This window comes from Tachypleus tridentatus, chromosome 6 (genome assembly GCF_004210375.1).
Source record: "Tachypleus tridentatus isolate NWPU-2018 chromosome 6, ASM421037v1, whole genome shotgun sequence".
Taxonomy (NCBI): Eukaryota; Metazoa; Arthropoda; class Merostomata; order Xiphosura; family Limulidae; genus Tachypleus; species Tachypleus tridentatus.
In genome coordinates, this window is record NC_134830.1 from 129,482,438 (window position 1) to 129,499,990 (window position 17,553).

The 17,553-nt window shown below is 31.9% G+C and overlaps 1 protein-coding gene across 1 annotated transcript; it reads left to right on the forward strand.

The window, feature by feature from the left end:
* Positions 1-810: 810 nt before the first annotated feature.
* Positions 811-17,250, forward strand: LOC143253645 (methylthioribose-1-phosphate isomerase). The gene is made up of 5 exons (XM_076507835.1): positions 811-1,136; positions 4,662-4,897; positions 6,316-6,488; positions 10,776-11,177; positions 16,082-17,250. Exons 1-5 carry the CDS (start codon positions 1,008-1,010, stop codon positions 16,219-16,221), a joined length of 1,080 nt encoding a protein of 359 aa, XP_076363950.1. The 5' UTR covers positions 811-1,007; the 3' UTR covers positions 16,222-17,250.
* Positions 17,251-17,553: the final 303 nt, after the last annotated feature.

A 17,553-nucleotide genomic window follows, 5' to 3' on the forward strand; every position in this document is an offset into this window, starting at 1 on the left:
CCAAACATGCTCGCCCTCCCAGCCGTGGGGGCGTTATAATGTGCGGTCAATTCCACTTTTCGTTGGTAAAAGAGTAGCCCAAGAGTTGGCGGTGGGTGGTGATGACTAGCTGCCTTCCCTCTAGTCTTACACTGCTAAATTAGGGACGGCTAGCACAGATAGCCCTCGAGTAGCTTTGTGCGAAATTCCAAAACAAACAGACTGTGGTAATTCAAACTGCCACATATTTTCAGTGGTTATTGTAACGAGTTTATCGTTATGTGTTTGTTTTAATATCTACGTTTGTTTTAGTTTGATGCATGTGACATATATTGCTGGATGTGTATTGGGTAAGTTCCACCTGTTCTATGGATTAGTAGAAGGTGATGTCGAGAAAACCCACTTGTACAGAAAAATATACACGTAAAAACGGCTCGTTTGGGTTGAGAAAATATTTTACGTAGAGGGGCTAACAGCGTTTCGACCTTCTTTGGCCATCGTCAGGTTCACAAAGGTTCTCAACCCAAACGAGCTGTTTTTACATATATAGATTAGTAGAAGATCCTTGAGAGTATGAATCAACAATATTTATTCTGCGAAAACACTAGCATGTTTTAAAAGTGTTGAAAGTTCGAGAATCTTGCGTGAATTGTATATAAAACCGACATGCAGAGAAGGAGTTTTATATTATTGGTCAGCTACAGTCACGATAATGTATGTTTCGGAAGCTATAATAGTGAATTCAGAACTGTTATGAAAAACGAACTGCTGACTAGCTGACTGAGGTGCACTGATGCGGCGTCTAGCCAACCATCACAGCTCCATAAGTTTATATCACGTGATTGCGTGACGTAACTGCAACTCGTCTATGTAAAAATGTTTGGGGGAGAGTGTGTTCTTTTTCTTTTGTTTTGTGTTGAGACGGTTCGTATAACATTCTTGTATTATAACTGATCAAACTGCATCGTGGATGTAGAAGGAGAAATAGTCATTTCATACACATACCGTTATAGTTTTACAAAAGAAATATGTTGGAAGCAATAAAATATAATAACAGAAAACTAGAAGTTTTGGATCAGTTAAAATTGCCTCATTCTGTTTCTTATCAAAGTGTAACAAATGTTAAGCAGGCTTGGGAAGTTATTCGATCAATGAAGGTAGGCCAAGAGTCGAATGTGTACTAACATATATTTTGGTTTGTATTAATAATTTTAAGTTTGAAATTGTAAAACTCTACACTGTTGTGCACTTTTACATATTCGTCTACAGCTTGGAATTTTTCTGTTTTCAACAATTCTTATTTTAATCTCCTAAGAAGTGAAGATCTCTATTATTGCCGATAATAATTCATCTCCTCATCAGTCATTGTGTTAATAAAAAAACGTTAGAAAAAATATGATTTTCTTAACTGTAGCATATACTGTTCTTTACTGATTTTAAACTTGTTTCCTTTTGAACATAGTATATAGAAATCAGACGTGTTTGTGTTTTCAATTTCTTGGATAATATTGTGAATATCAGTAAGATCACTTCTTAAGACCAAAAATGTGTAAAGTATTCAAAGTGAAGACCCAATAGAAATGTATGTTTAAATAATTACATCTTTTGACATTAATTAGTATGTTTATAAATTAACACAAAAATTAACCTAAGTACTAGTAACACAGCACTGATTTGATGGATAGAGTGGTTTATCTATCATTATGTTTAGATTTTTTTTTTTAGCCATAATATTGAACTGGTTCGTTTGTGTATCAAAAAGTGATCAAATTATGTTAATAACCTACTTTTTATCACTGTGTTTAACAACAAATAAACAAACTACATTAATTTAGTAATAGTTTAAAGATTTGCATTTGGTCTAAAAACATCAGTTGTCTAGAACTTAGGTTCTGAATCTCTTACTGTTAATTTTTTGTCCTTTACCTAATCCAAAACATGAATAAAGTATCACCATATGAAATAATTCAAGTGTAACCAGAATGATTTAATAGTAATAAAAAATTAAAGCACCCTATTAGTATGATTGAAAACCTTCATTATTGGATATGCAGAGTTTAACATGTATGGTGACATTGTTTCAAACACTATGTTAACTTGGCATCATCTTTTCACAATATTGATAATATTTTTGAGAATGGTTGTTTGGAGAAGTAAAACTTTGTAACCATATATATCATTCCCTGTGTATCCTATAATAAGCAAGTTTTACAGTTACACTAACATGGAACCTCTTTTAGTCATTTATTTGTCTTTGAAGAATGTATAAAGTCTCAGAGTTTTCTAGTTGTCATTTATGCCATGACTAAAGATAGTAGGGAACATTAGCTAAAGTAGTTTTTAATTTATACTAATAAGAATAAAAATAATATTTGTTATCTGGTTTGTTTTTAACAGCTACAAGAGTTTTTCTTATGTTTGTTTTTCACAGTATGATGACTTCAATTACACACTTCTGTTAAATAGTTTCAAAAACTCACTGTAGAAAAGACAAAACTGGGCATCATATTTCTTAAGGAATGTCATGCTCACAACCTGGTCCCACAAACTGAATGTCAAATCTTCTGAATGATGATTATCAGCATCATGCATAGATGATGCGTGGTAAATCTGATGAAATTGTGTAACCATACTTGTAAAACTATGTTTCTGATAACAAACAAGTTTATCAAAATGTTTTAGTGTTTCAAAAACATTATACCATATGCAGAAGGAAAAATATGCTAAGTATTGTATCATTAAATTGCCCATTGATGTATCAATATAATAGCATTACAAGATTCACATGAGGCTTGAAGGAACAGTTCTGAGTAAAAGTATCATTTTCAAAGAGTTCAGAAAAAATATTGTGAAAATGTCTGTGAAAAATGCAACCTACCAAATTTTGGTGAAGTATATTGTTTTTGAAGTGGTTTTGTTAACAAAAAACATCTCCAATGAAAATAATTACATCAAGAAGCCCAGAGGAAGGTTAGCAAAATGTCCAAGTTTTGGTGAAGTATATTGTTTTTGAAGTGGTTTTGTTAACAAAAAACATCTCTAATGAAAATAATTACATCAAGAAGCCCAGAGGAAGGTTAGCAAAATGTCCAAGTTTTGGTGAAGTATATTGTTGTTGAAGTGGTTTTGTTAACAAAAACATCTCAATGAAAATAATTACATCAAGAAGCCCAGAGGAAGGTTAGCAAAATGTCCAAGTTTTGGTGAAGTATATTGTTTTTGAAGTGGTTTTGTTAACAAAAAACATCTCTAATGAAAATAATTACATCAAGAAGCCCAGAGGAAGGTTAGCAAAATGTCCAAGTTTTGGTGAAGTATATTGTTGTTGAAGTGGTTTTGTTAACAAAAAACATCTCCAATGAAAATAATTACATCAAGAAGCCCAGAGGAAGGTTAGCAAAATGTCCAAGTTTTGGTGAAGTATATTGTTGTTGAAGTGGTTTTGTTAACAAAAAACATCTCCAATGAAAATAATTACATCAAGAAGCCCAGAGGAAGGTTAGCAAAATGTCCAAGTTTTGGTGAAGTATATTGTTGTTGAAGTGGTTTTGTTAACAAAAAACATCTCCAATGAAAATAATTACATCAAGAAGCCCAGAGGAAGGTTAGCAAAATGTCGGTGAAGTATATTGTTGTTGAAGTGGTTTTGTTAACAAAAAGCATCTCCAATGAAAATAATTACATCAAGAAGCCCAGAGGAAGGTTAGCAAAATGTCCAAGTTTTGGTGAAGTATATTGTTGTTGAAGAGGTTTTGTTAACAAAAAACATCTCCAATGAAAATAATTACATCAAGAAGCCCAGAGGAAGGTTAGCAAAATGTCCAAGTTTTGGTGAAGTATATTGTTGTTGAAGTGGTTTTGTTAACAAAAAGCATCTCCAATGAAAATAATTACATCAAGAAGCCCAGAGGAAGGTTAGCAAAATGTCCAAGTTTTGGTGAAGTATATTGTTGTTGAAGTGGTTTTGTTAACAAAAAACATCTCCAATGAAAATAATTACATCAAGAAGCCCAGAGGAAGGTTAGCAAAATGTCCAAGTTTTGGTGAAGTATATTGTTGTTGAAGTGGTTTTGTTAACAAAAAACATCTCCAATGAAAATAATTACATCAAGAAGCCCAGAGGAAGGTTAGCAAAATGTCCAAGTTTTGGTGAAGTATATTGTTGTTGAAGTGGTTTTGTTAACAAAAAACATCTCCAATGAAAATAATTACATCAAGAAGCCCAGAGGAAGGTTAGCAAAATGTCCAAGTTTTGGTGAAGTATATTGTTGTTGAAGTGGTTTTGTTAACAAAAAACATCTCTAATGAAAATAATTACATCAAGAAGCCTAGAGGAAGGTTAGCAAAATGTCCAAATTTTCAGATTAGAAACTCTAAACTTGCCAGAAAGCTGGAAATTGGAGAAGATGATGTAACTGAACTGGAGCTTGTTTGACTCGAGTCTCTGGTGAATGTATAGCTAGTATCATGTAGTTCCACATTGAGCAGTTTCTCTAAAATGGTGAATAAAAACAATACACCCATCTCGGTGAATTTAATGCTGGCATCAGAGATAGAATATATAAGCTACTGTAACATTTTCTTTTTGCTAACTATTTTGAGTTGGTTATGCAAAATATATTTTTGAATAACTTGGATAATGTGTTTAAGAACAGCTTATTTAGTGTGATTTTATTCATCAGGTACGTGGTGCACCTGCCATTGCCAATGTTGCTGTTCTAGGAGTAGCTGTGGAACTGAATGAGAAGGATGTCAGCTCCAAAGAACAACTTTATGAAGTTGTTAAAGAACAGTTAGAGTACTTGCAGACTTCACGACCCACTGCAGTTAACCTAAGGAATGCTGCCAGTCGAATGATTTCCTTGTTATCTGTGCAATTGCAAGATAACAAATTATCTGTGAATGATATGAAAGAAAGGTAATTGGAATTGATTTATATATATTGTTATGGTATTGATGAAATGGTTAGATAAAATTTTTAAAAATGCTTTAAATGTTAAATTTGTACGATTGCATTTTGCTCACACTAGAAAATTAGTGAAGTCAAAATTCAGATTTGTTGTCTGAGTGCATATCATCTACAGTATTTTTTAGTCTTTTTTGCTTATTTGTACTATATTGTATTGTAAATAGAGTATGTACATTTAAATTTTATTTTAAAAAAATTAACATGTAATGATGCTATAAGCATATGTAAAAATACTGTTTTAACTTTTTATGCTTGATGCCATGGTATTGTTACAACAATAATTGTCACTCATGTGGTATTCAGTTTGTTGTATTTTAACATTCTAATATTGTAAGTTAGTTTGTAAAGAGATAAAATATGCCTAGAGATGTTTGCCAAAATTTAACTGAGATCTAGTGAAATAATTTACAGTCACACTAAAAGGAACTTTGCTTTTATGTTTTAATATAAAATATATAATCAGTGTCATGAGCCTACAGTACTTTATATCAATATCTAAGTTTCTAATCTACCTTAATGAATTTTTACAAGTACAGGAATTAAAGTAAAATATATGATGAATTTGCATATTATGATATACTTCTATAGCCCTCATTTTTTCCTTAAATCATGTATAAAAATAAGTGAAATCCTATAACTTTTATAGAGGAAGATTTAGATAGGCAAATGGCACTTTAATTCTGATTAGCTATGTGAATAATGAAAGTTGTATTTGATAGCTAACTCTTGTGCCTGGGTTTATGTATCATGTCAAGTTATCATGTGGTTAGGCCTAGATCTTAGTAGACATCGTTGTCATATGACTGTATTGTGTATCATCTGAAAGACCATTAGCAGTGGGGTGAGATTAAAAAAAATTATCTTATTACCTAACAATGTATTAGTAAACATGATTTTCACATCATCATGTATGTCACAATCTTTTAGCTTAACAGTGAGACTATTATCTTGAACAGTGGTTTGTAATATTTTCAGGTTAAGTACTTTTTGTCAGAAAGCTTTTACATCTTTAATGTGGCTATATTATAATTTTTAGTGTTTTTTTTAATTTTTTATTTTTATTAAAATTGTTACATTAGAGTTACTTTGTACAACAGTTTATGAAATGCATTTGGAGGATTAGAAGTCTCAGGGCCAGCAAATCTCAAAAGTAAAGTTGTATTGTTAGCATTTGTGAATCTTAATTAGAATAGGTATTATATGGCTATTAGTGTTAGTAAACTGCTTATGTTTCAACAAGTAAGAGCATTTCAGATTCAATTGTTTGATACTCAGGAAGTTTTTTTCTATTTTAGAAAATGAAAATCTTTTCAGATTTTATATGTACTTAAGAGGGAACTTTAATTTATAAGTGACTTCTCTTTCAGAATCATTAAAGAAGCAGAGAACATATTCAGTGAATGTAAGATGACAAATTTGGCCATTGGGGAAAATGGAGCATCACACATTATAAATAATTTATCCACTGGCAATCAAGTCACCATTCTTACACATTGTAACACTGGTAGTTTGGCAACTGCTGGATATGGAACAGCTTTGGGTGAGTACTGCATTGTTACACTATGGTACATATATGAAGATAACCATACTGTAACATAGTATACTACTTGCATTCACACAATAGTATGTGTATATTATTGATTAAAAACAATTTCAGTTCATTTAACAGAGGCCCACAAAAGAAATTGTGTTATTAAACAAATCACTTATATTTCAAAATGTTAATTACTTATAGAAGAAAAGAGTACACCCTGCACCAGAGTTTCAAAAAATTTCTTCATTATGCATTCTTGAAATTCATTAGTATGTAAGGTTTTTGTCTCGGAAACTAATCTGTGTATCCTGATTACATGATTGAGCAATCAAGTTATTGTTATTGCTGGTCACAATAAATGGTAGGATATTGCTCAGGCTACTGTTTTACTGATCATGTTACAGTCAGAAGTTACTGATTGATGGTAATCACAACACACAATAAGCTTAATTTTACCTGTCGGTTGTGATTATATACTACTGTTGATGATGGCATTGTATAGCATTGTTGATAGTTTAGCCTTAAACATTATAACAACCATAGTTAATGTATTTTTAAGCTTTATTAAATTCTAATGTGGTATTTGCCTCCTCTCAAAAGAATACCTTTTTACCATTTTGTGCTGTCCTCTATATGCAGTCTTTTTTATAATGCCTTCTGTGCATTGCTGTTGGAATCTTATGCATCATTTCTTCACCAATAGGAGAGCACTATTATCACATGACACATGTGACTTCCTCTAAATACCGAACCATCACTTTTCATTTGGCAGTTCAGACATCTTTCTTTTTGTTCCTTACTTCTCAGAGCTGTTTAACATAATTTATGTTTCAATAATTTTTTTGCTCCACTTTATTTTCAAAAATTCGAATGTGTTTGATTTACTAATGTTTTACTACAAAAGATTTCGCTTGTTTGTTTGGTATTAGGCATGAATTCCAGAGTAAACATTACTACTTTGGTTACATCTCATTTGTCTGATACGATAATTCAGGCTACAGATGTGGACTACCTGTTGGTGGATTTATCTACCTTTAATCACAGGGACAACATTTGTCTCCTGTTGTTGCCATTCTTCCTCCTGAGTCTTTTGATTCTGGCCAAGCTGACAAGGATTTTTATCGTTTGTCCCTCTGGAGTTCATTGTACCTTCTCAAACTGTACCTGAAGACTCTGTTAGGCCCTCATTGATTTTTTCAGATTTCATTTCTCAGGTGTGTGATGTTTTGACTCATAGTTAGGTGACATTATTAGTATACCTTTTCTCCCACAGGCTTTGGATTGGTATGTTCTCACATATCATGAGGCTGACTGTTGGGTTCAATTCTGTCCATTTGAGGGCAGGCTCCAAATTTCCTGTTAGACTTCAGCCGTATTGCTTCCATAAGGATCAGAAAGAGGAAGTTGTTCTGAACAGACTACACATTGGTCACAGTTTTTTAACTCATTGTTTTCTTTTATCTGGAACTGATGTACCAGTGTGTAGTTTGTGTAACACTCAGGTCACAATAAGCCACATTTTACTTTTTTGCTGTTGTTATGACTCAATGACAGCACCATTTTAAACATGTTCTGTTCCAAGGTTTGTCCATAATGTTAGACAGTGTTATTGGTGATGGTGACACTGTCCACCTTGGAAATCTTTTTAATTTTTTAAAGGCCATTAATCTTTTTAATGCTATTTAAGTTTTTTAATTTATACATTAGACTTTTTTTATGTGATTCCCTTTTAATAATCAAAGCCCATCTAGTTCAATTTGAAATTAGAAAATGGCCGTAAAGTCAAATAACTCAAAACCAGGACTTGAAAGGCGAACTTCAGGTGACTGACAGTGGTTTTTGAACTTACCTGTTAGTCTTCCTGGCAAGTTATGATAATTACAATTATGCTACAGAAAGTCCTCTACAACTTATATTACTTTAGTTTTTCTCTTAATGGTGTAGACTAGATGTAAACATTGGTTTTATGCTATATATGTTTTTTTTTAAACTTTTACCTTAATCTACTTTTATGAAATTTACTAAATTTACTTTAATTTTAACTTGTTACCCGATGTTTGGGGCAGATAGCCTTGTTGTACCATAAAACACCAAACCAACCAACCAGTCACAAAGAAATTAAATGTCTCTATCCTATTAATCTCGTAGATAACTTTCTGACTTCAACAAGATTACCTCTTAATCTTTCTTAGTAGAAAATATCTTGACCCATCTATAAGATAATTCTTCTCTTTTCAAAATCATTTTAGTGACCCTCCTCTGAAACCTTTAAAATTGGTCGTAACCCTTTCTTAAGAAAGGCAACCAAAATATACACAAAATTCCAAGTGATATATAATGGGTGATTTGCTATTGTTGTATAGAAAGATAATCCATAACTTCACATGTATTCCATACTTTTATGAAAACACTCTAACTTTATATTAGCTTTTTTTTATAACAGATTGTTGTATATTTGTTTAAACAACTTATTCACCACAGTTGCAAGGCTGTTTTCTTCAGCCACAATACTGAGTAGGTTCCCATCTATCTTTGTCCCCCAGTGGTTTTCGATACCTGTGGAGGGCAAAGTACAGAGAGCTCCTTGTGTAGCTTTGTGCTTAATTACATGCAAACAAATTATCTATATTAAATTATAATAACCCAGATGCATTACCTTGCATAATTAAAAGGTCATCTGCCAAATATTTGTCTGACTTACCAGTTTTTAGTTACTGTGTAACTCTTCAACATTCTCAATACAAATAATATAAAATTTAAGAACAACAAAGGATCTGTTGGTTCACCTATGCCATCCTATCTACTGAAAAACAACAACAAAAACCACCTCAAAAACAGCCCCCTACAATTAAAGTATTAATTAAATCTTTTTTAAATTCCACATACATCAAAGCAACCAATTCCAGAGATCAATTACCGTATTAGAATAATAAGATTATTTTAGCCGAAGATGGCTTCTAGTCATAATTTATTCTTGAATCCTATGATCCTCACCATTAAATATGGAAAACAAATGATGTATTGCTACTGTCAATTTCCTTAAAAATTGCAAGCACCTCAGTTATAACACCTTAACTCTTCTTTCCAAAAGAATTTAATTTCAGATATCCTAATCTGTTCTTTTATGACAGCCTTTCTATCCAAGGTATCATCCTTGTAGTCCTCCCCTGAACCTTTATGACAATTCAAAGTCCTTCCAAATGTAAGGAAATTATAACCTCTTTAAACATCCATTTCTATTTCTGTAGGTACACATTTAAAATTGTATTTATCCTACCATTTATCCTGTTACTAGTAACAGCATTTTGCTTGGATGAATTAAGAGATTAGTTAACCAAAATGGTGAGATTTTGTTTTAAGTAACATTGTTAAGGTTTTTCCTATCAAAATTATACTCAGGATTCAAATTTTAATAGCTCGCACACATTAACTTGCATTTATTTTAATTAAAAGCCATATGCCATGTATTTGCCCCACTCATCAAATAGTCTAAATATTTTTGTTAAAAAAAACAGTATTTTCTTCACAGTTAACTAAATCTTAATATAAACAAATGTAAGTAATTTATTGACATTCCTTCATAAATATCATTGACATAAATTAAAAACAGCAAAGGTCATAACACCGAACTGTTATGGTACATTACTTGTGACATTATTCCAGTTTAAATTCCATTTATAATAGTCCTGTGCTTTCTTCTGTCTAATAAGCTAACCTATTCCTTACTTTTAATTTTTACATTTCTGACTAATTTTTTTCTCATATATCCCTTTCATTTTCGTAAGGTACTGTGGTGAACCACCTTGATTTTCCATAATTATCCGAGTCTTTCTGTCATAGCAGTTTATTTAAACTTTTTAAATTAATAATGCTTCTCTTTAATTTTATTCCTTATATCCTTTATGAACCAGCCTGTCTTTTACTTGAAGAATTTCTCCTCTTATAAGGAATAAGTTTATTACATAAACTTTTTCCATTACTCATGCAAAACTAATAACCTATAATTACCAGAAGTTTTATTACCTCTTTTGTAAAGAGAAGTAATATTAGTCAACTTTCAATCTTTTGATACCTGTCCATTGTTCAAATCTCACAAAAATTGTAAGTATTTCTTTAAAAGTTTCTTAAAACATTGTGAAAGGTGTTTGTTACCAAGTCTTATTGCAATCAATAGATGGCACAGTATGTTCTACTATCTTTGAGTTTCTAGGCAATGCTTGAAAAACTTAATACAATTCATGAATTATTTTAGTAAAAATAAAGAGAAAGGTTAAAAAATGTTTTTTTTTACAGGGGTAATACGTTCTCTTCACCATCAAGGAATGCTTGCTCATGTGTATTGCACAGAAACTAGGCCATGCAACCAAGGAGCCCGACTTACAGCATTTGAACTTCTGCATGACAAGATTCCTTCTACTTTGATTTGTGACAGCATGGTGGCTGCACTGATGAAAAGTAAAGAAGTATCTGCAGTGGTTGTTGGGGCAGACAGAGTTGTAGCCAATGGAGACACAGCTAATAAAATAGGAACGTACCAAATTGCTGTTTGTGCTAAATATCATAAAATTCCGTTCTATGTAGCCTCACCAGTTAGTACTCTTGACTTAAGTTTAAGTGACGGTATTGCTATTCCTATTGAAGAACGGTCATCTGTAGAGATGACAAGTATTCAGGGGGTTCCACTGGCTCCTACAGGTATGCTTTATTAGTTTAGCTATTTTGATTTTTGAACCTTTTTATGAACCTATGCAGATCTTTATGGGTCTGCATGCTATGTTACTGTAAACTCAAAAAAGAAAAGGAAAAAAAGTTGCCACTTTATTTTGATCCAACCTTTTCATTTTATATATAAAATTTTTAATTAGTTATATACCTAAAAAACAAACATAGCAAATACCACAGTCATTTTAAAGGCTAATAATCAAATGGTAAATATTTTATTAACTCATTCTTAATACTGAAAGGATGTAATGTGCTAAACTGTCCATGCCACAAACCTTGTTTGAAATTTCTGGTCATAAATGTGTCAAGATGTATTGTACCATCCTATAATGTAATCATCATTAGACTACAGTCCTAGAGTGGGTGAAGGACAACACATCTTCCCGAGTGTTAGTATTTCAACATAGACTCATTCTTTCCTCAGCTTTATTTGTCTTCGTATGTCTCTTTTTATAATGCTTATTAGAATGTCTGTGCTCATTGTTTTAATATTTTGTCACAATTCATTTTGTAGTTTTTCTTTTCTTAATCTTTTTGATTATATAAAATAATGATACTTAATTTTAACTTATCAGTTACTTTAATTCAGTTTATTTTTTATTTTCTTTTAGTAACTTTGTACTTTTGGGGTATATGCCTATTGTCTATATCTGTTGCTTAATCCTTTACTTTTCTGGGCCATTATAAGACCTGTTTTCCTGAATTATCCATTATCCATCCATGTTCCTATATTTCTTACAGAGTCCATGGTTTTTAACAAACTTTCACAGGAGTTACGTTATTCTATAAAGATACTGAGGGTTTTAAGTTATTACTACCATTGTGCATCATGTGGGTGATCCTGTTCTGATCTTGAATCCAAGATTCCTAACATCCTGCATTCATTACTTCAGCTGAGTCTGCCCCATCTTGTATTTCACCACTGTTGTTTCATTGCTTGTTTTTACTTCTCATTCTGTCTTCCTGACATGGATCAAGTATTCATACTTTTATTCTTCACTGTTTAGGACTTGCATGTATGTGTTGTTTGTATTCTCTTTCTCTGTAATGTTTTGCTGAATTTCAGGCTTTGTTATTCTTTCAGTTTAAGGATCTTCCTTTTTTTTCCTTTCATTTTTCTTTCTTTCCAGCTACTTCATCTCTTACTTAATTTATTTGTTCATTGTTATGATTCATGTTCATTCAAAGGCTTTCCATCATGACCCTGTTAACTTTACTGGGGCATTTTACACATTTATTTTCCTACCGAGTTACTGGTTTTCTACCACTTTGTTCTAGTTACCTTGGTTTCTTTATTTCTTCTTCCCAATAGCTGTGTCTTGCTCCTTTTCTATAATGATTTTTGGGGTATTTTTTTATACAATGACATCTTACTGATGCAGCTTTTAAACAGTCACCTCTTCTCACATTTTTGCTCTTGAAACCATAGGACCTCATCAGGTTTCTCATTGTATATGGCCTTGAGGGATATCCTCCACTTCTATTCTTTGTCATCTTGTTACTGTCTGCAGTAACAGATGAGGACCAACCATCATGGGTCTTGGAGCTGACTTATTGCTGGAGCCACCCTTAAGTTTTGGTCCTGTGGGAGCTTCTGCTCTTCTATTTTTTTCCACTGATTGACTAAATTTTTTGCAGCCTATCAAGTTCTTCAGGTGTTTTTTTTCCTCCCATTTTTCTACTCTCCACATCATCTGTTTTTTCATCTCATGAGAAGTTTCTCAATCCTACTATGGGTTTACTCCTGTCTTTTTATTGTTAATACAAAGGCAGGGGATTGTTAGCCAAATATCAGCTTGTCCCATTTGACTTAGATTTTTTTTTTCTTTCTCAAGGAGCAGTTCTTCATTCTGTAATAGATACTCTCCCTGGCAGTGGATGGTCTAGTTTATTATCACAGACAATTTTTCCACATCCTGATTTGTCTTCCTGATTTTTACTTCATTTGATTCTTCTGCATAAAAGTCATCCTTTCAAATTGGTTACAGTTTCATCTTTTTCCATTGATTCTAGTAGGTCTTTACTTGGAAGATACACTCCTGAAGCCTGTTATTCCACTGCTCTGTGAATGTTGAGCCCCTATTTGCCCCCTCCTTCCTCTGTTTGGACCTCCTTTAAATTCTCCATTCTAGTCTGAACCTACACTCTATATTTCTTTCACTTGGAGTCTTTCTCAATTTGTATGCAGGGCAGGCTCAGTTAACTTGTTTCTATTTGTAACAGTGAGTTTTTGATGCCAGAGCTCTTATGTCTCCTTCATTTCTTGTACAAAGTCTCTTTAAGGGACACTTCTTGAGTCTCTATTTTTTCAATGGTTTGTGGCCTGTCTGTGAAGGTATTTCCAGAGATACATTGTCTTTTCACCTTTCAAGGTTGTTCTTGTTCAGATGACCTCACAAGGTCCTGAATGTCTCACTTCCTCCATATGTACTGCAGATCACCTCCTAGTGTATGATGCTGTTACTACTATATGTATCATATTAAACTTTTCATAAGTTTATAAAACAGAAAAAAAAACTTATTCCATTTTATTGATGTTTTGAATGAAGTTAGCTTAATATAAAGTAAAACTAAAGATATAATTAATACAATGGAGAGAATGAGTAGTTACAAAATAAGATTTATTATTAATATTATTATTATTAGGTATACATTGGTCAAACTAAAAGAAATTTAAATATTTAGAATTAACAAACATAAGAAAAATTTCCAAAATAAAAGTGAAAATCTGTGCTAACTGAACATGCAAGTCATACTGGTAATATCATTCAGTATGAAGAAAACTGATATTTTTAATGGCTAGAAATATTAGAGAATCTGTAGAAATAGTGAAACATACTAAAATTATAACCATATCTTTGATAAGGATGAATGGTTGGCGAGTCAGAAAGTATACAGATGGTGTGATCTTCTTTAAGTTCAGAATATAAATTAAGTAGTTGCATGACTAATGGCTTTTGCACCATTTTTGATTTTATACTACTGAAGATGTCATAACTATATGTCAAAATGTAGAGTGTATTCTGATACTGATCAGAATAAGGTATTTCTAAATATAGCAATACTTGTTATTATACAACAAGATAGAAGAGAAAGTTCAGTCCTATAGTTATTGTTAAATAGGCACATTGAAGTTAAAGGGTACCAGTTTTATTTTTCCAAAAGGCTGTTAACTACACTTGGGTATCATTAAAAGTGATTGCATACATCCATGAGTTTCAAGTTATTTGACAATAGTGTTATATTATTATCTGCCTAATGCCAAATAGGGAAAAATTAAAAAAAGCTGCTTGTTGGGTCATCACAAAATACAAAATAATTATTTTTTACACGTATCGATATACTGTTGACTAGACTTTCAAATGAAGAGGTATTATGTAATTGTGTCCAGCCTTAATTAATCTGCACTTGAGAAATATTATGCCAATAAATTTAAATGTTTGTAAAATATGGATTTTTTATAAAATAGAGTCTAATTATATGTAGAGCTGGCTGGTAGTTTATTTTCTACTAGTGGATAAAGTATTTATGACTCGTATAATTGTAAGGGCCTGGCATGGCCTAGCGCGTTAAGGCGTGCTCTTCGTAATCTGAGGGTCGGGTTCGCGCCCGAGTCGCGACAAAACATGCTCGCCCTCCCAGCCGTGGGGGCGTTATAATGTGATGGTCAATCCCACTATTCGTTGGTAAAAGAGTAGCCCAAGAGTTGGCGGTGGGTGGTGATGACTAGCTGCCTTCCCTCTAGTCTTACACTGCTAAATTAGGGACGGCTAGCACAGATAGCCCTCGAGTAGCTTTGTGCGAAATTCCAAAAAACAAAAAAAAACAAAGTATAATTGTAACTCGTATTATCTAACCAGTTTATGACTTTGTATCATTGTGTAGTTTGTATTATTTCACCGGTTTATGATCCATTGTGTCATTGTGTAGTTTGTATTATTTCACCGGTTTATGATCCATTGTGTCATTGTGTAGTTTGTATTATTTCACTGGTTTATGATCCATTGTGTCATTGTGTAGTTTGTATTATTTCACCGGTTTATGATCCATTGTGTCATTGTGTAGTTTGTATTATTTCACCGGTTTATGATCCATTGTGTCATTGTGTAGTTTGTATTATTTCACCGGTTTATGATCCATTGTGTCATTGTGTAGTTTGTATTATCTAACCAGTTTATGACTTTGTATCATTGTGTAGTTTGTATTGTTTCACCGGTTTATGATCCATTGTGTCATTGTGTAGTTTGTATTATCTAACCAGTTTATGACTTTGTATCATTGTGTAGTTTGTATTGTTTCACCGGTTTATGATCCATTGTGTCATTGTGTAGTTTGTATTATCTAACCAGTTTATGACTTTGTATCATTGTGTAGTTTGTATTATTTCACCGGTTTATGATCCATTGTATCATTGTATGGCTTATTATCTAACCAACTGTATCATTATTATTCATAGTATTATAAATATTATTATGGTTGAACAACTTGTAGTATTTGAACAATAACAAGCTTCTTAATAAGACAATACTGAACTAAATATAACATTTATATTGTGAACATGTGATAAAATATAACATGATTGTTGTTGGTCTTAAAACAATATTATTGCCACAATTTTCATTCTGATTCTAAGAAGTTAACCCCAAATTCTGAGATAACTTTTAATAACCAAACAAAAGTTTTAAGATTTTTTTTTTACAAAATATTTCTAATTTTGTGCTTATTAATATATATTTATTAATATTTTCTTTTGTTTTTGATTGTATATTGTTCTGTATTGTTTTAATTTTAGTAAGATTATTACTAATAATTATGTACATAGCTGTACATTTTGGAATGTAACAATATTCTTTATCCTAATCTGTATTTATTAATAGACATGAATTGTTGGAATCCAGCATTTGATGTGACACCAGCTGAATTAATAACAGGTGGAATTATAACAGAGAGAGGTGTGTTCACAGTTCAAGAACTAGAGAAGAAAATAAGTGGAGATAAAGAAGATACCTGGTACTGAAAAAAATGTATACTTTTAAATCTTTGTTTTTATATAATGCTGTTGATGTTATGAATATATTTCCATTACGTTTATTGTGTTTGACAGTTGGATTCAAGCTTGTGAATATAAAATGTTACTGTTTATTTATGTCATTTAGAAAACTGAATGTAATTTCACAGGCACAGAAATTTTCTTTAATGCAGTTGTTTGGGAAATTTGGGGAAAGACAGAAATTAATTAAAATGTGCAAATGTTCATATCTTTAGTTACTACTGTCAGTTGGAAATTGTAACAACCATTACATATAAGTTTGGAAAGAACAGTAAAGATTTTCAACCATGACATTTCTTTCTACTTGTTATTATGTTACTTGATTTAATTCAGTTATAAGTTTGTTAATCAGAAAGGCTTTTAACTTTCAATATAGATTTACTATTTGTTCTTGTTACTATAAAGAAATCCTGCTTGGTCATATCAAATTAGGGCATTTTGCACTATGCTTTATGAATCATCTTTCCCAGGAATAACATGCTTGTGAAACACTGGATTGTTAATCCAATATACAGTTTTCTGCATAGAAGACATTGATATTTATAAATGTCGATGGAGAGGTCGAGCATGTTTACTTTATTCTTAAGGGTAATCCAAGGAATAGTTTTGATATTAGTGATATGCTGCTGGGATATATGTAGATACTGGAAGATGTAATACTTTAGGCATGTAATTATATCGGAGGGAAGTTTGGAAAAAAATTCTAATGACTAAAATCGAATACAGAAGAGTGAGAGACAAGCAAAGATTCACTTGGCTCAAACATTATGGATTGCAGATGAAAATTTTTAAGCATGTTACATAAAGTATTGTATATGACTAGTAATAGCTGAGCAGCAGTTTGTTAGTAGTTAAAAGTAGACTTTTTACCAAATTAGAAGAGATTATTTAATTTTTAACAGCATCACAGTTCTCGAGCATGTGTTTACAAACTTGTCAATGCTTGTTAATTTTTAAACTGGTTTGTATAATTCCAGAATAAACTGATTCTTTCAACTTGAGTGTCTACTTATGTTGAATCTGTGTGTATGACCTCCTTTTCCACCTTTCAGCTACTTATCCAGGCAATATTGATTTTGTTAGGTCTGTTTTTTCAGACTTGCTATGTTTTGTGAACAGTTGTCATATTGTATAATTAAAATTTCCACTTGTATATTACTGTATGAAATTTAATGAATTTAAAACTCTACTTTTATTTTCTTATATGTTTTCAAGCTCTTCATCCTTGTTTATTATGAATAATTTTAAATGAAGTAATATGGCTTATGTTGACACTTTAATTACACAAAGATCACCTTT